This window comes from Astyanax mexicanus, chromosome 17 (genome assembly GCF_023375975.1).
Source record: "Astyanax mexicanus isolate ESR-SI-001 chromosome 17, AstMex3_surface, whole genome shotgun sequence".
Taxonomy (NCBI): domain Eukaryota; kingdom Metazoa; phylum Chordata; class Actinopteri; order Characiformes; family Acestrorhamphidae; genus Astyanax; species Astyanax mexicanus.
In genome coordinates, this window is record NC_064424.1 from 22,496,068 (window position 1) to 22,519,089 (window position 23,022).

The window sequence follows — 23,022 nt, forward strand, 5'->3', positions numbered from 1 at the left end:
TAAGAAATGCATTTTTCCTTTATAATATTGTCCAATATTGTATATGTTATAATATGATTTAGCTGCTTTAAAATATACATATTTAGGCCCACTTTTTACTTACCACAGTTTCTCCAATCTACAGTGAGGATTCTTCAGTAGATCAGAGAGCTTTTGCACTCCTGATCCGTCTATCTTATTCTTGTTCAGATCCAGAACTCTCAGGTGTGAAGGATTTACGAGCAGAGCAGAAATCAATTCAGCACAATCTCTCTCTGTAATACTTCTTTTATATATCCTACGGACAAAGAAAATACAAACACAAAAATAAAAACAAGCTGGCTTAATTTAATAAAAAAATCGAATAATTAAAATCTTAAAATAGTTAATATTAATAATAGGTTTTAAACACTTTTGTCTGCATATCGTATCTTGTGTCAAAGTTATACACACAAATATACACATAATATATATTATATATATAATATATATATATATATATATACAAGTAATATTGGCTAGTATAATATATCTCTGAGTAAGCTTCCATTACTGTCGTTAACAAACCCATAAAAAAAATATTTAAATAGCTCAACAATTATTCTAATTTCTCTAAATTCAAAACAAAATGTCCACTGCTATCTCAGAATTATTAAAACCCTCAGTACATGCATCTATAGTACTTATAGTTGAGTAACCTTTTTTTCTATTTTGATCTGCTACAAACAAGATACATAGGCAGATACCATTTTTTAGCATCATTGCTGAGACATTTTAGCTTATTTCTGACGTCTTCAAAACTCATTACAATTTTCAATTGTGTCAAAAGTCAAGGAACTGTGATAGGACTTCTTCTAGAACCAAGCTTTAGTGTTCTTTAACATATACTTTTTATAATTTTACCTATTGAAAGGTCCAGCCACACCAAAGCTTTAGACATACCCCAAAAAATTCCACAGAACTGAATCCTAAATCTACTAATATGTCCATCAGCACTTAGTATACCATACTATTCTAGAGACAACAACTCAGGCTCTGTTTAAAACTGTATATTAATTACTTCACTGCTTACGTGAGTTTCTGCAGTCTGCAGTGAGGATCCTCCAGTAGAGCAGACAGCTGATTAACTGAGATCTTTTCTGGGTCAATGTTGCTCAGATCAAGCTCCTCCTGCAGTAAAAGTTTTTTTCCCAGAATTTGTTCAAGACGAGAGCAGGCTTCCTCTGCAGCATCACTTTTCAGCAGCCTGTAGAGAGACCAACAGCACAGACACATTAATTATACAATTATGTATAAAGCACTGGTTATATTTATTATTTTATGACTTGAAAAAAACAAAGCTGGTACCAGAGTATTTGTGTCATTATTGTGTAATTATATAAGATGACAACTAAACCAAATATCTAATAGATGTCTGAAATGTGCTGGAATGGGTATGATAGCTTTGTATGCTTTGCTTTGACCTATTACTGTATTTCAAAATGACAGTATCATCGTCACCATATGATGTATTTAAATTAATGTCAGTGAGGAGAGCACACATTGTTTATTTTACTGTATTTTTATTTCTACTTAATCTCTACATATGATTCTCTCTTCTGAAGACCTTGACACACACAACAAATAACAGAACTTATCTCTCTTTAAGAGTTCTTGTAATTCTATTTTAATTGAAAGTTATGTTACTAATTTAAGTAATATATTTATTGCATAGTAAATAATAGTAAATGTTTTAAGAATGGATTGATAATTAAGAATTTCATTACCTCAGAGTTTTCTTTGTATTCATGAATACAGAAGTGATCTGTTCAACTCCTTTGTCTCCGGGGTCATTTCCACTGAAATCCAGCTTTTTCAGTTGTGATTTGGGGTTTGATTTCAGAGCTGAAGCCAGAGCAAAATATCCTTCCTCTGTTACACTGCAGGATAAAAGACTAAAGACAGACACAAGTATACAGTGTAATTAACAGTACAGTACAGTTTAATATTCCTTCCTCAGAAAACACCATAATTGTCCTTCAAGTGCTTACAGATTATGCACTCTATTTTAGCAATCTATAACGCACTGGTTGATTGTGAATCGTTCAGTTTGATTTAGGATGTGTTGGTGTGTCTCTGGTATCAAGAGGGAGCAAAAAATCTTGCGTCTTGTTCAAAATGCACAAAATGCATGTACTATTTCTCATAATCAGTCATTTTTTTGTGTGTAACGTGAAATAATCATCTGCCAGTCATCATTTCCTTTAAGAGCCAGGTGCGCTCTGACTTTGGCGCCTTGGGATCTTAGCAGCGCGGTGCTTTTGTGCATCTCACCAGCAGCTAAACGACTAATTATGAATTGAATGCAATGGTAAGCTGTGTAAGAGGTCATTTAAATTCTGTGATGTCAGTGCAGGAAAAGTACAACAACTATGACTAACTGACATTAGTTTCACTTCCAAATCATGAAAACAACACAACAAAACCTCAACCTATCATTTATATTTTACAGTATTTTATTAAGTTCACCTGTCCTTACTCGTTTTAAGCTTATTTAACTGAAAATCTTTAACTAAGTTTTATATTAAATTTGTAGCCATGCTCTGCCTAAACTCAGCGCCAGTGCAGCGGACAAGGCACAGCTCTCTGTGCCTCAATCCTGGTCAAATAACAATATAACATTTCCAAAACTGCACTTGCACAACATGAGAGAGAGTGAGTGAGAAAGGGCATCAGACGCATCTGTCTAATTCTCACACAGCAGAATGCATATATCTGCTAATTTAAGCCACAAGTAGTACGTCTGTGTAATAGGCATGCATATCAATCCTTATAAATGTCAGAACTAATTATTTATTACTAATAGTAACTAATAATTACTGTCCATATTTTTAAGTACATTTTATTTATTGTTATTACTGCACTTTCTGTGGTGTAAGATTGCAATGAATAACGTGATGCGCCTTGCTCAGGGTGTACAAGAGAGCCCTATAAATGATAATCATAGACGATATTACCTCAGTGTTTCCAGATTACAAAGAGGATTCTTCAGTGCTCCGCAGAGCTTTTTCACTCCTGAGTTCTGCAGGTTGTTGTTACTCAGGTCCAGTTCTCTCAGACTGGATGAGGTGAGAACTGTGGCTAAAGCTGAACAGCTTTCTTCTGTTAGATCATCATTATTGATTCTAAAAGCAAAAGATCAGGACAGAACCCTGAAACTGTGAATGCAACATCAATACCTGTTTATTATGTCTGTTATATATTTTTTACCTTAATTATAACATTAGGGTAGTTCTGATGTTTTTATATTATAATATTTTAAGTGTTTCTCTACCAGAAGTGTGTGTGAGAGGGTAATAGTAATTACATTCAGATTTTTTAGATGTGTAAAAAATGAACCTGGTAAAGTTTCCAGAATAATTGTGAGTTCATGTGCTTTCGTTAACAGTGCTAAATTATTTGAATGCCTGTGACAGTTTACCGATTCAATCTAAATCTTTTAAAGACTGCAGGTCACTCATATATATATATATATTACAAAAAAAAACATAACAAATGAGAATACTGACTGGAGTCTCCTCAGTTTACAGTGTGTGTCCTGCAGTAAATCACACAGTTGTTTTACTCTGGAATCTCCTGAAAGTCCTGCTGGATTCCTGCGCAGGTTCAGCTCTGTCTGCAGTAAGAGATTCATTCCTAGAGCTGAAGAAAGAGAAGCACAGGCTTTCTCTGCAGCAAAAGTCTTCAACAACCTGCAAAGGGAGGAGAATGTTTTAAGAAAATGAAATGCATTATATGCCTATAAAATTGATATAACCAAAAATCCTATATATATATATATATATATATATATATATATATATTTCTTTTACTAAAAGGCACACAAAACAAACTGTAAAATTGTAAATTCAGCAGCATGCAGTGATCCCCAAGTCCAATTCATTCTCTAAAATAATGGTGCTCCAGCTTATATTTATAATACCTCTGTGGGTTTAATGTATAAGTGCTAATGGTCCAATTTGACCATTTTTCAGTTTTCATATTCCAAGTGTTAATCTGACTTAATAATTAAATAGAGACAAAATATTAATATGATGTCAAAATTTGATGATTTTGAGCCAAACAGGGAAATATTTTCTTTAGAAAGTGTTTAGAGTTTAGAGTGTTTATTTTCCTTATAAGGTCACTTTCTCCACACATCCATACAGTGTGTGTGTGTGTATGTAAAAAAGATTATGTGCTTGAAGTGAATTTAAACAAATGGGTGTCCAGGAATGGTGTTAGCGATGCAGGAATGTGTACATATGAACCCTCTCTATAATGTAATGTATGTAAAGAGGAACAGCTGATATTGATTATGGTATATATAATGCACTATTTTTTTCTTCTCTATATTGTTTGCTTTTGTGTGCATATGTTCATGTGCATGTGTGCGTTTGTGTTCGCCTTGGCATGTGTGTATTTTTGTGCATGTTTGCATATGTAGGCTCCCGTGTGTGTACTTAAGTAATGAGTCTTTTTTGGGATCTCGCTGTATTTAACAATTTGGAGATCATCCACATTAGTTTCAGTCCTTGTAATGGTCGGAAAGGCAGCAGTTTTATCAAAAGATGACTTTATATGGCAGCATGCCAGCACGTGGCAGTTGCATGGAATGAAGCCAACTTATACAACGTTTGTGTTTATTCACTGTAAATGTATTTATTTCATGGTCATCTTAACTGGTCAGACAAACACGGGGTGGAGGGGTTCCTCCTCAACAAGCGATTTGTGGGCAGAAATGATGTAGAAATGTAAGACTGTGTGCACATATACTGTATGTCTTTTTAAACAATTTGTTCTTAAAGTGAAAATATTGTGTTTATATTAATTGCTTTCACCTCAGTGTCTTCAGTTTATAGTTTGAATCCTGTAGGAAATAATGAAGAGATTCCACTCCTGTGTTTCCAGGGTCATTTCCTCTGAGATCCAGCTCTATCAGATGTGATGAGGTGTTTGATTTTAAAGCTGAAGCAAGAGCAGCATAGCCTCCTTCTGACACACTGCAGTCTGAAAGACTGAAGAAAGGACAGATATTTTTAATATTATTATATATAATTAATATTAATTATTTAAAAAAAATCATGATTATCTTTGTTTAGCTTTAGTAAAGCACTAACTTCAGCAGCTCAATTTTGCTGTTTGAGTTTTTTAGTAGATGAGATATTTCTTTCACTCCAGAGTCTCCTAATTTATTCCCACTCAGATTCAGCTCTATCAGGTGTGAAGGATTAGAACAAAGAGCTGCTGATAGAGAAGCGCATCTTCGCTCTGTTATACTGCAGTTATTTAACCTACAAGAGAAGAAAAGTCATTAATCAGAAATAATTATAACTTTGTAATCTTGATCCTTTAGTCTTACTAAAGTATACAGTAATATAAAAAAGGAACATTTAATTACTTAATAGTGTGCATTATAAAATCTTACTTCAGTTTCTTGGTTCTGCAGTGTAAATCCTTCAGTAGATCAGAGAGCTGCTTCACTGCTGAGTCTCCTGTTATTGTCCCACTCAGATCCAGTTCTGTTAGCAGTAAAGGGTTTGTTCCTAGAGTTTTAGTTAGAGAAGCACAGAAATCCTCTGCAGCAGAGCTGTTCAGCAGCCTGGAGATAAAGAATATTATTACATATTCATTGCCTTTTTATACTGTCCCTGATTACATCAATCTTCTGTAAGTTATAAAAAATACATTTTTGGATGATTCTAGTAGCAGAAGAAGAATAGAATAAGAATAAATAGAGTAGAATAAATTATATAAAAGTAGCTCACCTAATTGTCTTCAATTTACTGTGTGGATTATTTACTAAATCAGAGAGCAGCTTCACTCCTTTGTCTCCAGGATCATTGTCTCTAAGATCCAGCTCTACCAGGTGTGATGAGGGGTTCGATTCCAGAGTTGAAGCCAGAGCAACATATCCATCCTCTGAGATACAGCAACTATTGAGACTAAAAATAAAATAAAACGGCAGAATAGTAAGACAATGTATTCAGTAGTTCAGTATTTGTAATGGATAATAACACTTTCTTTACCTATTTTATGAATCTTCTGCAATTTGAGAATTTTTCAGTGTGATGTGTTGTAGGATTCTTCACAACTGACACTCCTTATCTATTACTTACCTGTTACCAAATTTATCAAATCTGTTGTTCTGTGAAATTTGAGAATTCATGGTGCACTAACTTGTGTTCCACAGATTTAAAATTTCCAATTCCTCACATTGTTCCAAAGTTTCTGTATTTCCTGAAATTTGATTTTGGATATCTGTTTTATGATATGTAACCTGACTTCCTCATTTAGAGGCTCCTGCTTAAAATTACAGCTGTGATGTCCTAAAAACAAACTCTCCACATAATCACATAATTACAAAATGTTAACAATACTTCAGTAAATTACATAAACAATGATCAGTGATATTTAAAGATTAGTTAAAAGTTATAAAAATTAGTTTAGTCATTAGTTACAAATGACTAAAAATAAGAAATGTACTTTTGTTTTATTTTTTCTATATTGTTTACATTATAATATTATTTATACACTATTATTATTTATATTAATATTTATTATTCTCATTTAGTTCACATGAGTCTTTAAAAAATACATATTTTGACCCAATTTACTCACCTCAGTTGCTCCAGTCTACAGTGAGGATTCTTCAGTAGATCACAGAGCTTTTGGAGTCCTGATCTGTCTAGTTTGTTCTTGTTCAGATCCAGCTCTTTCAGGTGTGAGGGATTTTTAACCAGAGCAGAAATCAAATCATCACAGTCTCTCTCTGTAATGCTGCCTGTTTTGTAGATTCTGCAGAGGAAGATGAACATTACAACATACATTATGTTTTCTGCACAATGGAAATGATTAAAGTAATTCTAATACATGGAGAAATGGCAGTAAAGCATGAGTGCCTAAGATTGTAAATTTTATGTGTTTTAACAGTTTAGTGTGATTTCAATCCAAGCTGGTATTCCACTGCATGTCTGTAATAAAATAAATCTGTATGTTTTCAGACTATAGATCATTTGTTCATAAGCCATGTCATTACAACAAGTAAAGTTAATGTCAATAGACGATCATTTCAGGTTGAATATTGGTCATGACGTCAGACAACAAAAAATTACATTAAGATAATGTTCAATACTGTTACGTGCCAGCAGGGATAAACCCCAGGCAGTTACATGTGTCATTTTGTGCTAAGCAACAGAGCCCTCTTAAGAATATATATTGTTAAAAATATTTTGCTATTTAGACATCGTATGATAGTTATGATTTAAATAACAAAGTACTTACATAAGTTTCTTCAGTTTGCAGTGTGGATCCTCCAGCAGAGCAGACAGTGGTTTCACTTTAATCTGCTGTGGTTCAGTTTTACTCAGATTCAGCTCAATTGGCAGTAAAGGGTTTTTCTGCAGATTTTGTTTTAAACAGTTGAAGGCTTCCTCTGCATCATCACTTTTCAGAAGCCTGTAAAGGGAACAGTAATCACATTAATAACTATATATAGTAAATATACACTCATCATCAAAAAAAAGCTTGCAATAATATTTGAACCATGAAGGAAGTGTCAGACGTAAAGCATATGTAATGCTACATGCCACACATCTCAGCATGGAGTTGTGGAGGTTCTTAATGGTGATCTGTGATAATCCATCCCATGTAGCTTGAATTTTGCTAGTATTTCCCACACCCTTGGACTGAATTGAGAAGGAAAAGAGGGGGAACTCAGATTATTTGGGCAGTAGTTCAGGGCAGGTTTGCTGGAAAAGCATAAAGCTGAAGCTCCCCCACAAGAAGAGATACAGAAATAAAAAAGGAAGAAGGAAAGAAGGAGGAAGATGTGGAGGAGGTGAGTGCAACGTTTTTTGACATGCAGGTAGACAGGAAGTGACGGTATGTATAGGGAGGAGAGTCAGAGTAGTAAGGGTGTGGCTCACACTCCCAAAATAAAGTTATATTAATAACTCCACATTTATGCAGTATTCTTTTATATTTATATTTTAATATTGCTGTACTTGTAACTATGGGAAGGAGAATACATAATTTTAATCCTCTGTATGTCAGGTACAAATGTAGTATTGACAATAAAACTTTTTGAATTGACTTGATGTTCTGTAGATTTGTTATGGTATGTCAGTGTTGATAAAGCATGCTCTCTCTCTTTCTGTCTCTCTCTAAAAGAGGATGATGTTTAGAATTTATGGGCATCAGGGAGCCCTTATTAAAATGCAGGAGACTCTCTAAACTTCCCTGTCAGGTGGTACCTTTGTAATCTTGGGACAAAACAAGTGGCTATAGTATTTAACATTATTTTCATTTGTTACATTACTTGTTTAAATGATATAGGCCCATTAATGATGGGATATTCTTTGGAATATTGTGCTTCTTTTTGGATGTCAGTTTGTTTTTCCCTTTTTTGTTCCGTTGTTGTTTTGTGTTTTGTAAACAGTTATAGATTTGTTTATTGTTATTTGTAGTAATGTATTTGTTTTGGTAGATTTATATTTATATATAGATTTAGATTTTATATTAGTCACAGAGAGTGATGTGATGTAATGTGCTGTAATTTTTCTTACAGTTTTTGTCCTAAATAGACTAACCCTGTGGTGCAGTTTGTCTCTTCTTTTCTTTTTTAGTGTAGGTGTTTGAGTTGTGCCTTTATCTGTTTTAGATAGATGACAGAAGTAGGTGCATACTGATTGTCTACAAAGAGGTTTTAAAGGTTTTCTAATAAAAATAATCCCTACTTGTTTTTATACTAAATAAATTTGCATTAACATTTTAAGAGACCTGGGTCTGTCTGCATCTTTTTCTTTAAAGGTGCATTCTGTAGGAACTGAGAGCCAGCGTGTGAAATGGCAACAGCAGTCTAATTTCAACACACCACAGAGAGTAGTCTGCCCCGTCCACCCCTCCCCAGCCACAAAACTACCTCGAATTACCAAATTCAGCAGGCTGAATCTACACAATCTACAAAGTTTAGACTAGTAGGAGAGGCAGAGAACTTAGAGTACAAGTGAGAGGAGAAATGCAGAAATTCTAAACTTCCCTTTAACCCATATTTAGCATTATATTGACTGTATGTTACACGAGGGAGCACTGCATCGGCGAGTATGTACCCCACGCGAGAGACAGTTCTGAGCTAACCTTGCTATGCTATCTAGCTCACTCAGGTACCCTCACTCAACACTCAACAATTTTTTTAATTCATTAAAACACCAGTCCCTAGTAAGCTAACCTAGTGGTGGTGATAAATTACCTGACTAAGTTAGCTAGCCAGTTAGCTTACCTGTTCAGGAGAAAAGTAGCAGCTCTGGGTCGGTCTTGTAGTCTTTTGGAGATCTACGTCTCCAACTTTTAAACTCACTGCCAATATTCACTCTTGTTATATTTCTTTTTAGTCACTGAGCTTTTTTGAGACATGCTGAGGCTTTTTAATCTGTATAGCAGCTGAGGTTTAACTGAACCAGCCCTGCTAGCTCCTTTGGTGCAGCACCGATAGCTGGCTGTAGGGTGGGTGCTGGCAACCTCTGGGGTGGAGTTAGTGTTAGTAACGAGCAGCAGGCAGGGACAGAGGACAAAACTGACACAAAACTCCGGGACGGAGTGAACACTTAAAATAGGAACATACTGCTAAATCCCTGCTTACAAGAGCTGCCAGTGCTTTCATTCAACATGTTTTCTTAATATCTGATGATACATTCTGATCATTTTATCATTTACTACCAAAAATGAGTTACATATTGGTCCTTTAAATTAAAAGCAGTGTGTGGGAAATATTTTATTTATTTTGGTGACGATGGGTGGCATATATTCCTTGGGTGGGTAAACCAAGATGGCGCAGTCAAAAAGTGAATGTTGCACATCCACACAAGCATTATTTTATGCTCTCTTTTTATTCTCACCTTAGGGTTTTCCTTGTACCCTTAGAGACACAAGTGAAGTAGCTGATAAGATCCTCTCCTGCATTTTCAGGATTGTTTCCTCTGAGATCCAGCTCTATCAGGGGTGATGAGGAGTGTGATTTCAGAGCTGAAGTCAGAGCATCATATCCCTCCCCTGTTACACTGCAATATGAAAGTCTAGAGGGAGAACACATACAGTAGCTTTACTAACACTGAATCAAGTACATCAGCTCTGCTTTAAATGTTTGAAAAGTTTTAAATGCATACTTTGTTAATGTGTGAAATCTTAATTCCAGGTGTGTAGTGTGTGTTTTATAGCATGCACTCACCCAAGTCTCTGCAGTTTACTGTACTGACTGGTCAGTAGTGCACAAATATGCTTCACTCCAGAGTTTCCTAGGTTATTATCACTTAGATCCAGCTCGATCAGATGAGAAGGATTAGAACAAAGAGCTGCTGAGAGTGCTTCACAGCCTTTCTCTGAAATACTGCAGTTATTCAGACTGCAAACGTAAAGTTTAAACACACAATATTACTCTTGCCTATAAATAACAAAAATATTTAACACTAAAACCTTTAAATATATTTAGAAATAATAAATCTTGTATAAATTTAAATACATTACAATACTTACTTGACTGTCTGAGTTCTGCAGTGTAAATCCTTCAGTAGATCAGAGAGCTGCTTCGCTTCTGAGTCTCCTTTTATTTTTCCATTCAGATCAAGTTGTGTCAGCAATAAAGGGTTTGTTTGTAGAGTTTTGCTCAGAGAAGCACAGAGTTTCTCTGCAGCAGAACTTTTTAACAGCCTGAAACACAAAGTTTCACAAACAATTTGTTGTAAAATACATAAAAATGATGATGCATTAAAGGATTCAGGATTCAACTTAATAGTTTCTAATGTACCCATAACAAACTTATATCAACATTCAATTTACAGTAAAAAACAAAAACAAAAAAACAATAGTCTGTGACAAAAATGTATCAATGTTAAATACAACAGAAGGATTAAAATGATTAAGGTCAGTGTCCGTAAGAATTATTCATAAGTAACATGGCATACCTGGCTTACATTTTGAAATGTCAAGTTTATCATCTGTTTAGTACCGGCATGATAATCTTATAATTTGCATACAGGGTCTCTTAACATTGAGCCATATGCATGTATATTCTGTGATTTTTGGTTTAAAAAAGATGTGTACAAATAATAGCTGTGCACTTACATTAAATGTGCAGCTAGTCTGTGATTATATTTAAAGTTGCTGGCTTTTAAAGAGCAGAAACTGTGGAGTTTAAAACTGACAAGTTCATAAATCACATTTCACAAAATATGTACCTTAGTATGTTGAGGTTGTACTTCTTTTCTTCTTTTAGATCAGTAAGCAGCTTTACTCCTTTATCTCCAGGATCATTCCCTCTTAGATCTAGCTCCATCAGTGGCGATGTGGGGTTTGATTTCAGAGCTGATGCTAGAGCAGAATATCCTTTCTCTGATATACTGCAGTCTGAGAGACTGTAGAGAAAAAGAAACTGAATGAACAACCTGCACTGAAAATGCTATGAAAATGTTATTAATTTAGATTCACTGAAAACTAACTTTAGCTTTTTCATTTTTCCTTTAGAATTCTTTAATAGCTGAGAAATTGTCTCCACTCCAAAGTTTCCTACTTTACTTCCACTCAGATCCAGCTCTACCAGGTGTGAAGGATTCGAACAAAGAGCTGATAACAGAGCTGCACACTCTTTCTCTGTAATCTTGCTGTCCTTCAGCCTGCAGATGAAATACAACATGCACTTAATTATTTCAACAGATTGATTACTATATATATATAATATATATATAATATTTTTTCAAAATCTAAACTGACATCTTGATCAGAGCATAACAAATTAGAAAGGCAATTACAGTAATACATTTTCTTAAAAAGAACACTGTTCTGTCAATCTACATAATAAAGAAACTAAATTAACACTATAGTACCAATACTTATACTACTATACGCTTTTAAATATTGATTAAAAAACAATCAATTACTTTATTTTCTCTGATCTGCAGTGTGGATCCTTCAGCAGATCAGGGAGTTGCTTGATTCCTGAATCTCCTTGTAATTTTCCACTCAGATCCAGATCTCTCAGCAGTAAGGGGTTTATTCCTAGAGCTTTAGTCAGAGAAGCACAGACTTCTTCTGCAGCAGAGCTATTTAACAACCTGCAGATTAAAAAAATAATGTAAAATCATCACCTCACTGTTGTTTTGAAATTTTAAAATGATCATGTGGTTTAAAAAAACTTAATATTGTTAATTTTATTGTAAATGTGTTATTCTGATTCTATTTAATTCAGTGGTGCAAGCATATAGGCTGATCTATATTTCTGTGACAATAATATCATCTTCTAGAATTGCCAAAGCATTTTCACCTTATGACTTCTTGTTCTTCAGCAAGTCTTTATAGTTTATTTATTTAGAGTTTCTTTAGCTGTCAAATACTTTAAATAGTAAAAAAAAAACATTCTGCATTAAAACAAGTAAAATAAAAGTTCACCTAAGATTTTTTAGTTTACAGTCTGGGTCAGTGATCAGCTTCACCCCTGTGTTTCCAGGGTTGTTTCCTCGGAGATCCAACTCTCTCAGGGAGGATGATGAATTTGATTTCAGAGCTGAAGCCAGAGCAGAATATCCTTCCTCTGAGATACAGCAACCACTGAGACTGAAAATAAAACAGATTTTCTAAATCTTGAGTGTGAAAATATACTGTTGGCTGGGTGTAAGATAGCAATGAGATTGTTCCTTTCTGCTACTATCCACTACACTAACGAGCAGTTAGAAGTTATTTTGAGAGTTTTTTTGTTTTACACAACCACCAACTGTTGCTAGGACTGGTAACAATATTAGATTGGTCTTATAGCAAAAGCTTATGGAATAGTTTGCTTATGGAACAGTTGCTCGGTCCTGCCGCTTTGCGCTCTATAACATCCGAAAAATTAGACTGTTCTTGACACAACAGGCCACCCAACTCCTGGTGCAAGTGGTCGTCATCTCACGCCTCGACTACTGAAATGCCCTGCTAACTGGCCTCCCGGCCTGTGTAGTAAAACCACTCCAGATGATCCAGAACGCAGCAGCACGTCTGGTCTTCAACCAGCCAAAAGGGGCACATGTCACCCCGCTGCTCATTGAGCTCCATTGGCTACCAGTTGATGCTCGCATCAAATTCAAAGCTCTAACAATCGCCTACAAGGTGATGACAGAACAAGCTCCTTCCTACCTGCACTTGCTCCTGAAGGCTTACGCTACCTCCCGGCTGCTGCGCTCCTCCAATGAACGTCGCCTCGCTTTGCCAAACATTCACACAAAGCAATCCAGACTGTTCTCATACAGAGTTCCCCAATGGTGGAACAAACTACCTTCCACTACCAGATCAGGATAATCTCTCGCTATCTTTAAGAAACTCCTGAAGACAGAGCTCTTCAAAGAGCACTTACTCTCTTAACACCTCTAACACACTAACTACTTCTAACCTCATTTCCTTCTTCCCCTCCTTCACTCCTCTATCCTATTATTCCCCTTTGACCTCCTTTTATCCCTATCCAAAGATGTTTTACCTTTAAACTTATTTTACATTGTACTTGAATATTGTAAGTCGCTTTGGACAAAAGCGTCTGCCAAATGTAATGTAATGTAATATGGCAATAATGTTTTACTGATGTCTAAGTCGATGATTTTTATCACAGACCATGGCGCTTACATGATTGTTGCTTTGCGTGGCTTAACCATACTACACTGTAACATGCACATTTTGAACACTGTTCTGTCCAGAGCCTTCTCCCCTTCTGTAGGGGAAGGTTTAACCTTAGTCTGTGTTAAACCTTTGTAAAACAGCATCACTGGAACCAGTGCTCTACGATGTGGCTACTTTTTGAGTTACTGTCTAGAAGAACTATTGTGTAGAGGAACTAATGTAAATAATTGATTATGAAATTGGGCTTATGAAATTGGGCAGTGTATAGTGTACACTTCAATTATTCATCTTGGGCAAATCTGTTGATGTTGAACTTATATATATACTTCAATGTTTATCTTAATTGTTCAAGACTTCTGAAAAGAGCTTGCACTCTTTGATTTTCTGTGATTGACCTTTGCTTTTTTTGTTTGCTTTGTACTTGGTCCTGGAGGATGGATTTGACTGTGTTTATCTGCCTGCCTGCATTTTGACCTCTGCCTGCTCAGACTGTGAATTTAGTAGACCTGGTAAAAAACCCTCTGCTTGTCCAGCCTGCATCAACTCTTCTGTTACACAGAGAAGTAAGGTGTCCAGATGTTATGACCAAGCAAAAATGGTTGAGTTAAGTAAAAACAAGCAATTTCAATAAAAATATAACCAAGTGGAAGATAATTTACAAGAAATAATGACATTATTGCATCGTTATTAAAATATTTTTTATACTTTATTTATTTTTGTTATAAAATGTGGTAAATGTAGCCCAATTTACTTACTTTTTACTTCTAATACAGACTTACTGAGATCTCACCACATATGAGTGTAATACTCTTCTTGTCAGTTACAGATAAATAAATATTACTCACCTTAGTTTCTCCAGTTTACAGTGAGACATCTTCAGTAGATCACAGAGCATTAGGAGTCCTTTGATATCTAGTTTATTTTCATTCAGATTCAGCTCCATCAGGTGTGAGGGATTTATAATCAGAGCAGAAATCAGATCAGCACAGTCTGTCTCTCTAATACTGCCAGCTTTATACATCCTGCAGAGAGAGATAAAGAGAGGTAGTCAGGAGCATCAGTGTAACAGCTCAATACAGCACCTGTTTTTCAGGAGGGAATTAATCTCCTCAACTTCTTACATTATCAGTTCATATCTGACATTTCAAGCCCTGATTTATTTCCTTATTTTCCACATTTGCACAGCAAATGTGAAAAATACTACAAGAACCTTTCTGTGTAGCAGCTGTTTTTTCAGCTTTTACATTTCTAGCAGCATCCCAACATTTCCTGAGGTGAGCTGATTGTCCGAAATGTAACTAGTGTGAATATGGGATAGACACTTACACTTGTTAACAGCTAAAAATGGCAGTTTTATTAGTTTAATAATGTGTGTATATCTACAGTTATCAGATGCCATGGTATTCAGGTCACAGTGATATCAGTGTTAAACAGTATATAGAGGTTTTAAAACAACATATGTTTACAATAAAATTATGTCACTTATATGGAATGCATTGCATATTTCAGCAATGCTAAGATCCTAAAACACATACTGCACATCTCAGAACAGCATGGCTTCACAAAAGAAGAGTTTGAATGCTGCCTGCAGATCTTTTACCAGTAAATACATTTGGTACACCATGGAACTCAGTGCCTGCCAGTTTGTCAGTTTACATTTATTTTATTAATAAAACTTCTTACGTGAGTTTCCTCAGTCTGCAATGTGGATCCTCCAGTAGATCAGACATCTGCTTCACTGTTATGATATTTGGTTCAATCTTACTCAGATCCAACCTTCTCTGCAATAAGGGGTCTTCGTCCAGAATGCGTTTAAGATGAGTGTAGGCTTCCTCTGCAGCATCACTTTTCAGCAGCCTATAGGGAAAAGAACAGTACAATTATATTAATAACCTTATCAAAATAAAAGGACAGTTAAATTTATCAATGATCAACCTCACAGTATTTGTTTTCGCAAGCTGTCTTCCTCTCTCAATACTCCTCCTTCTCTGGACAAGAGTGTGTTTAAATCTTTGATTCATAACTTTTTGTAGATAGATCATTATAATAATTCAAAACCGTGAATTAAGTAACTTGCAGGTAACTCTCTCAGGTAAGTAAATTGATAAAAAGTAAAAAAATGAAATGTAGAAATGTATTGAAAATATATTAATTTATCTACACAAAATATTTGTTTCTGACCTTAGTTTTTTCTGATTGCACTGTTTCACAAATAAGTTAACAAGCAGCTCCACTCCTCTGTCTCCGGGATCATTTGCTCTGAGATCCAGCTCTACTAAACGTGAAGAGGCATTTGAGCTCAGAGCTGAAACCAAAGCTTTATAGCCATCCTCCCTTACACAACAATATGAAAGCCTAGAGAAAGAAAAAAACAATTAAACACATTATGATTAATAAAGCATTTTTAGCCATACAAAAAGCTGAGGCTTCAGAAGCAAATTAAAGGTGTACATATCTACATTATATGGAGCTCACAGAAATGTATTCTTTTAATAGGTCCCTTCAAAACCACTGCATAGAATTAAACTGAAGGATCAGGAGTTAAGATGCAAAGTTGTCAATGCTCTTCTGACTCAATAACTGCAGTGTTTTAAACCTCATCTGACTTAAACATCAGCACAAGAACTGCCAGAAACTTCATAGAATAGAGCCCCTGCAAACCTTAGATCACCAAGCACAGTGTCAAGCATCAGATGGTGTGAAGCACACTGCCACTAGAATCTGGAGCAGGGTACCATATTTTTTGCAGAATAAGGTGTACTTAAAACTTTCCCCATAAATTGACAATGTGTCTTATAATCCTGTGCATCTTATGTATGTATTTTACTGGTCAGGTTGTAAAGAGCAGTAAAGTCACTCCTCTGAAATACATCGTTATAAAGGAGTTTCAGTAAAGTTTCTCCAGCATTGTGGCTGGAGCATCATTAGCATTAGCTGCTAACAGCAATGCTACCTCTTTAGCTGTTCAGAGGTGAGTATATCAGACTGTAGTCTGCATGTTTACCGTGTTAAAAAAACTACGTGGGATAAACTGCTAGTGCTCCCACAGAGACACTGACATTCATATGCTAATTAAACACAGCTCTGCTCCCTGACAAGTGATCTAAGTATTTTACACTTTATATCAGATTTTACCTCAGAGTCTCCAGTTTACACAGAGGATCTTTCAGAGCCGTGCAGAGTTTTTTCACTCCTGAATCCTGCAGGTTGTTATTGCTCAGGTCAAGTTCTACCAGAGAGGATAAGGTGAGAATTGAAGCTAAAGCAAAACAGCTTTCTTCTGTTAGATCATCATCGTTGTTCCTAAAAACACATGATGACAGAAAGTTTAAACATTTTTAAACATACAGACTGTAAAATATACAGACTTTAGAAAATAACTAATATTACACAATATTTTTAATATATATTTTTTTTTATAAAAAACTCCCAACATTATAGTGTACGCAGTTTAACAAACTAACTAACAAACATTTAAATAGTTCAATATTCAAGATTTATATTCAAGATTTAAAGAGTTTATTTTCATGTGCACAGTAAGAGTCAAGTTTCCTCGTACAATGAAATTCTTTCTTTGCTAGTCGCCAAGTATGCCGTATAAAGATAAAAGTAGAAAGTATTCAATAAAGCAAGAAATAAACTAACTAAATATAACTATTAAATTGGTGTTAAATTTACATTCAGGATGGAAATATATACATGATGTACAGGATATATTTACATATCAACAGCAGTGAAATATGAACAAAGTGCATGTGTATTTTGTAGTAAAGAGAACATGTGCCTCTGAGAAATGTCCTTGACATGTAAATGTGTAAAGGGTAAGGTGCTGGGTTGATTTAGGGTAGGTTCAAGAGTCTGGTAGCAGTGGGGAAGAAGTAGTTCTTTAGCCTGGTGGTCTTGCATTTCACACTTCTATACCTCCAGCCTGAAGGCAGAAGTGTGAACAGTCCATGCTGGGGGTGGGTAGAGTAGAGTAGAGGATGGAGGCAGCTCTTCTGAGGTGATAGATGCTCAGCAGAGGGCAGTGAAGTCCTGATGATCTTCTCTGCGGTCTTTACCACTCTCTGCAGGCGTGTACAGTCCATCACAGTAGTGTTGCCGTACCACACGGTGATACAGTTGGTCAAGAGGCTCTCAATGACACAGTGGCTGATAAGGTCTCCTCTCCTTCCTTATGTCAGCTCCATTGTCTTGTTTGTGTTGAAGGCGAGTTTTTTTTTGTCCTCAGACCATGATGACAGTCTTGTCACCTCCCCCTGGCCCGTTAGGTTTTTTGAACTATAATGAACGATAATAAAAAAAAATAAATAAAATGTTTCTTTGTTGAACTTCAGTTTACACACCTCTCCTGTCTCTCTGTCGTGCTCGGCGTCACTTTAGTTTCCGCCCATTCTCGCTTTTCTGTCCGGTCTTGGGCTCCCTATCTCCTTATCTGTTTTTTTCCCGCCTGTGTCCCAATTCATTATCAGGGGCAGCGGTTGTGTATTAGACCACAATTTTGACGACACGGGTTCAATCCCGCATGAGGAGCGGTGTGTTTATTTATTTATTTTTTTCCTTTCTTCTTGGGTTTACCTGCTTCATTTTCCAAAAACAGATTTTTTTGGTGGCCCGCCATGTAATGGCTTGGAAAATATCTGGCCCGTGGCCAAAATTAATTGACAACCCCTGGTGTAGAGGATAGTGCTAAAGACACATCCTTGGGGGTGCCTGTGTAGGTGGTGATACTGGTTGAAGTCTTATCTCCAATCCTGACAGACTGAGGCCTGCCAATCAGGAAATGCAGGCAGAGTATGGACAATTTGTTTGTGACTTTGTGAGGAACGACCGTATTAAAGGCAGAACTGTAGTCCACAAAGAGCATCCTGATGTAGGAGTCTTTGTTTTCCAGGTGGGAGAGGGAGTATTGGATGGCAGCAGCGATGGCGTCCGAGGTGGATCTGTTGGGACGATAGGTACTGCAGGGGGTCCAGAGTTAGCCCATGGGGGAGTGGCTAAAAACACAGCAGTAAATTCCCGCTTTAGATAACAGAGACGACATTTTAGCCTAGGAACTCCATGTCTGGTGAACAGTGCTTATAAGTGGTCTGTATGTCTCCACACGCATTGTTTACAAACTCACACTCACCTCCCCCTTTAGCCTTTCTGGAGTCAGTGTGTGTAGAGTGAGTCTCTAGCTAAATAACGCTGTCCGGTACTTTTATCTGAAAGCCAGGTCTGAAAATAAGAGTGCAGCACTCTCTTAATTTCCACTGTGATGTAATCCTTGCTCTCAGCTTGTCCAGTTTAGCTAGCAGGAGGCTGGGCAGTGGTGGTCGGCTAGCGCGAGCCTTTAGCTTAGCATGTAGCCCTCCCCTCCAGCCTCGTCTGCATTGCCGCATCTGAAGCACTCTCCTGGGGTCAGCGCACTCGCTTGGGGTCAGTGTCGCTGGGTCTTTCTGGCGGCGGTGGTGGTGGCTGTGGGAGCGAACAATGAGTTTCAGCTCTGGTGGATGTGATGTCCAACAGAGTTTGTCTGTCATATACTAGCAGTGAGCAAGCGTTTCAATTCTATGTACCACAGACCAGCAAAAAAAAAAATACAGCTGCTACTGTTTACTTCACAGTTACATATATGGGTCAGAAAGGCTTCAAGGGAGGCGATGAATTTAACACATTGTTTTCTGTGATTAATAAATTTGGCAGGCCAAATTGAAACCAATCAGAATGCTCACTTGAGTTTCCTCAGTTTGCAGTGTGTGTCCTGCAGTAAATCACACAGTTGTTTCATTCTGGAATCTCCTGAAAGTCCTGCTGGATTCCTGTTCAGGTTCAGCTCTGTCTGCAGTAAGAGATTCACTCCCAGATCTGCAGAAAGAGAAGCACAGGCTTCCTCTGCAGCAGAAGTCTTCAAAAACCTGCAAAGAGAGGAGAACACACTAATATTAACAACACACCTCACCTGCTCCTAATTCTGCTCCCAGATACATATTTTCAATGTTCTTACACTACTGAGAAATATATTTTTATATTCAACACTGATACAATACTAATGTGCACTACACTTGAGTGTCTACATGCTATTTTTCATGATGGAATTCAATTATTTCCTTCGTATTCATTACCATATAGAATGTACTTTGTTAGAGATACATAATCATAAAATATCATAAAAGACATTTACTTATCAATGGTAAGTAATAAGTTATAATTCTGTAATGTCAGTTAAAGACTTAGCATAGCCAATCCCACCTGTCGTAGTTTTTTTTTTACTTTACATGACTTAAGCAAATAAGCATCAATGCAAAACAGCCAAAAAAACAAGTATTTTTTTCAAATGTAAAAAAATATAAAAATAAGAATGTTCTACCAAAAAGACAAGTTTTGTTTAAGAAGTAGGAAACATTAGTAAGTAATCAATCATCTCTTTGTAGGGGGAATGCCAGTACTGGTTTAGTGTGATAAAGCCACAAATGTGTAATTATTATCAGGACATAATTATTGTAGTTGTAAAATTTCTTTACCTGATATTTTATGCCTTTATTGGTGTATTAATTAGTGTTGTATTAATTAGTGCTCTTGATGGAGTAATAATAACCTGTTTATTCATAATAAATAACTTGTTCTTTCTTTACTCTTTTCATAGCTTTAACCTAAATATCCTCTGTTATTTTCTGTTGTAGTTATTGGATTTGGTCATTTTTCAGTAGTTTTTGTATCATGCAGTGAGATGCATCAACCATGTTGGTATAATGAGCTCTTCAGATTATATAAATCTGAAACTGCAGTTCACAACAGTAAAAAAATTAAGAAACAAATGTTTCTCTCACCTCACTGTCTTCAGTTTACAGTTTGGTTCCTTCAGTAAGTCAGTAAATGTCTTCACTCCAGTATTTCCAGGATCATTGTCTCTGAGATCCAGTTCTACCAGTGATGAGTTTGATTTCAGAGCTGAAACCAGATCAGCATATCCTTCCTCTGTTACACTACAGTCTGAGGTACTGAAAAAAGGAGAAATGTTAAAGTTAAAATATAATTTATAATTTTCAATGTATCCTTTTCAGACTGATTTACACACTAACTTTAGTTTTGTCAGTTTCCACTCTGACATCTTCAGTATGTCAGAAATCTTCTTCACTCCAGAGTTTCCCAGTTTATTCCCACTCAGATCTAATTCTTTCAGGTGTGAGGGATTTAAGCGAAAAGCTTTTTCCAGATCAGCACAGTCTTTTTCTGTAAAACCATTGTTATTTAACCTGCAGTGAAAACAAAAGGCAGTCATTTCTTCCATTAAGTCATTGTTTTCAACAGTATATATTTTAGACAGCCGATACTTGTTAAAGTAAATTGTGGTTATACCAACTTTATATTTAAAATTAATGTTTAAGTTACAGTTCACTATTATATTCATAATAAATCAAATCTTCTATAGACACTTACACATACAAGAACTTCATACACTGTGTATTAAAGTACACTGAGTTACACTGAGTGCTGTTTTTTGTGAAATCTAGCATAAGAAACATACTAACTTTAGTTTTTCAGTTCTGCAGTGTGAATCTTCCAGTAGATCTGAGAGCTGCTTCATTCCCAAAACTCCTTTTATTTTTCCACTCAGATCCAGCTCTGGAAGGAGTAACGGGTTCTTTCCTAGAATTTTAGTCAGATAATCACAAGCTACCTGTGCAGCAGCAGTTTTTAACAGTCTGCAGAAGAAGAAATTATGTATTAGTATAAACAATTAAAGTTAGCAATTATTTTCAGTGTCTGTGTTTGTGTGTGTGTGTGTGTGTGTGTTTGTCTGTAAACAGTGTAATGTGACTAGTAGATGATATAGATATTCGGATATGAGAGTAAAAATTTAAATGTAAAAGGGTGACAAAATGTGAAGTGTGACAAATCATGTCAAATGTTTCCAATTTACTAATTTATCTAATAAACAAAAAAAAATATTGAAAGATAAATATTTTTAAATTGGAGAAAAATAATAATCTAAACTGAACTGTGCGTTCACGCTGTCAAAGTGTGCGAGCAGGTCATTTACACAAACAGCAATGTTATTTTATGTTAACATTTGTTATGCTATTTTGTATTCTATTCATTGTTGATGTAAAAGTTGGGTTTGTGTGCTGCTGTATGTCGTGTTGAGCGCTGTGCACCTGTGTAATCAAGATAGCAATGATGGTTGATGTACGCCTAGGTTGTTTTCAGCCAGTGGTGCACATGTGTTTTATGTTGTTAAGATATTGTAGCAATTTGCCTGTAAAAAAAATGTACCTGAAAAAATGTACCTGAAACAAGGCAGGTGCAAGGTATGAAAATTGACTGATAGAGGGATGTAAGGTAGCAATACCTGTAAGATAGGGCCCTACAAGTCAGATCTCACTAAAACTGGTAATATGTGGTCTGTCAGTGGCACTGTCACTATGATCTGAGCATCACCAGTTTGAATCCTGTTTGAAATGGCAATATGTCATTACACTGAAATGTTTAATACATAGATGTATTATTATTATTATTATTGTAGTTTTTGTTGTAATTTGAACTTAAATATTTTTCTTGTAGCTAGCTAGACAGCTCACATCCCAATTTCACAGCTGTAGCTGGAAAACATAATATTTTTTGATTATTATGGTTTGTTTAACCAACAAAAAAACTGTATGAAAGTTTAGACTTTCAGTTACATTTGAATTCAAGTTTTAAGTAAGTTTAATTATGGGGCCTAGTTTAGTCTGTTTGTGATAAGTGTGCCATTTGATCAAGCTTATTCATCTTTTGTTGATTATCATGGTGTGTTTTTATGAGCCTGCACCAGATACACATGCAGAAAGATGCAGATTGTCTTTGCTTTCTTACTGCTTGTGTAGAATATTTATCCTGACAAATGTTAGTCAGAATTGATTTTGCATCTAATAAAATTGAAATAAATTAGCTATATTTAAAAAAAAAATTGTAGAAAGATGATTTCATAAACAGCTCTGCAAACAAGCAGTGATTTAGAAGAGAATCACCTTAGTATCTTCAAACTACATTTTGGATCCTCTATCAGAGCAGTAAGAAGTTCTACTCCTTTTTCTCCAGGGTCGTTACCACTGAGATTCAGCTCTTTCAGGTGTGATGAGGATTTTAGAGCTGAAGCCAGATCAGCATATCCTTCTTCAGAGATGCAGCAAAAACTGAGACTGAAAGTGCAGAGAAAAAAAATCAGAAATTCAAGCTAGGGTATTAATTGCATTTTATCTCTTATTTGCCATTGCTACTCTGCTATTTCTAAAATTTTCTAACATTTTGATGTGTTCCTGACTGTCCTGTGGTTTTATTTTATGCTAAAATATTTTTATAATATGCAAACATCTGAAACCATCTTTTAATTTTGACCATAATTTAATTTAAGCCACATGCAAGTCA

At 35.8% G+C, this 23,022-nt stretch overlaps 1 protein-coding gene across 1 annotated transcript in view; it reads right to left on the reverse strand.

Moving 5' to 3' along the window:
• Positions 1-23,022, reverse strand: part of LOC103032444 (uncharacterized) — a 177,507-nt gene that overhangs the window by 141,947 nt on the left and 12,538 nt on the right. The window contains exons 11-37 of the mRNA XM_049466410.1: positions 22,626-22,796; positions 21,147-21,320; positions 20,697-20,870; positions 20,445-20,615; positions 19,350-19,532; positions 16,768-16,935; positions 15,814-15,987; positions 15,316-15,489; positions 14,478-14,654; positions 12,436-12,600; positions 11,928-12,101; positions 11,490-11,663; positions 11,229-11,405; positions 10,528-10,701; positions 10,223-10,396; positions 9,894-10,070; positions 7,282-7,455; positions 6,619-6,795; positions 5,766-5,942; positions 5,426-5,599; positions 5,118-5,291; positions 4,839-5,015; positions 3,528-3,710; positions 2,976-3,143; positions 1,746-1,913; positions 1,052-1,225; positions 104-277 (exon numbers count right to left, since the gene is read on the reverse strand). Coding sequence (XP_049322367.1) covers positions 104-277; positions 1,052-1,225; positions 1,746-1,913; positions 2,976-3,143; positions 3,528-3,710; positions 4,839-5,015; positions 5,118-5,291; positions 5,426-5,599; positions 5,766-5,942; positions 6,619-6,795; positions 7,282-7,455; positions 9,894-10,070; positions 10,223-10,396; positions 10,528-10,701; positions 11,229-11,405; positions 11,490-11,663; positions 11,928-12,101; positions 12,436-12,600; positions 14,478-14,654; positions 15,316-15,489; positions 15,814-15,987; positions 16,768-16,935; positions 19,350-19,532; positions 20,445-20,615; positions 20,697-20,870; positions 21,147-21,320; positions 22,626-22,796 — 4,701 coding nt within the window. The remainder of the gene's footprint in view (positions 1-103; positions 278-1,051; positions 1,226-1,745; positions 1,914-2,975; positions 3,144-3,527; positions 3,711-4,838; positions 5,016-5,117; positions 5,292-5,425; positions 5,600-5,765; positions 5,943-6,618; positions 6,796-7,281; positions 7,456-9,893; positions 10,071-10,222; positions 10,397-10,527; positions 10,702-11,228; positions 11,406-11,489; positions 11,664-11,927; positions 12,102-12,435; positions 12,601-14,477; positions 14,655-15,315; positions 15,490-15,813; positions 15,988-16,767; positions 16,936-19,349; positions 19,533-20,444; positions 20,616-20,696; positions 20,871-21,146; positions 21,321-22,625; positions 22,797-23,022) is intronic.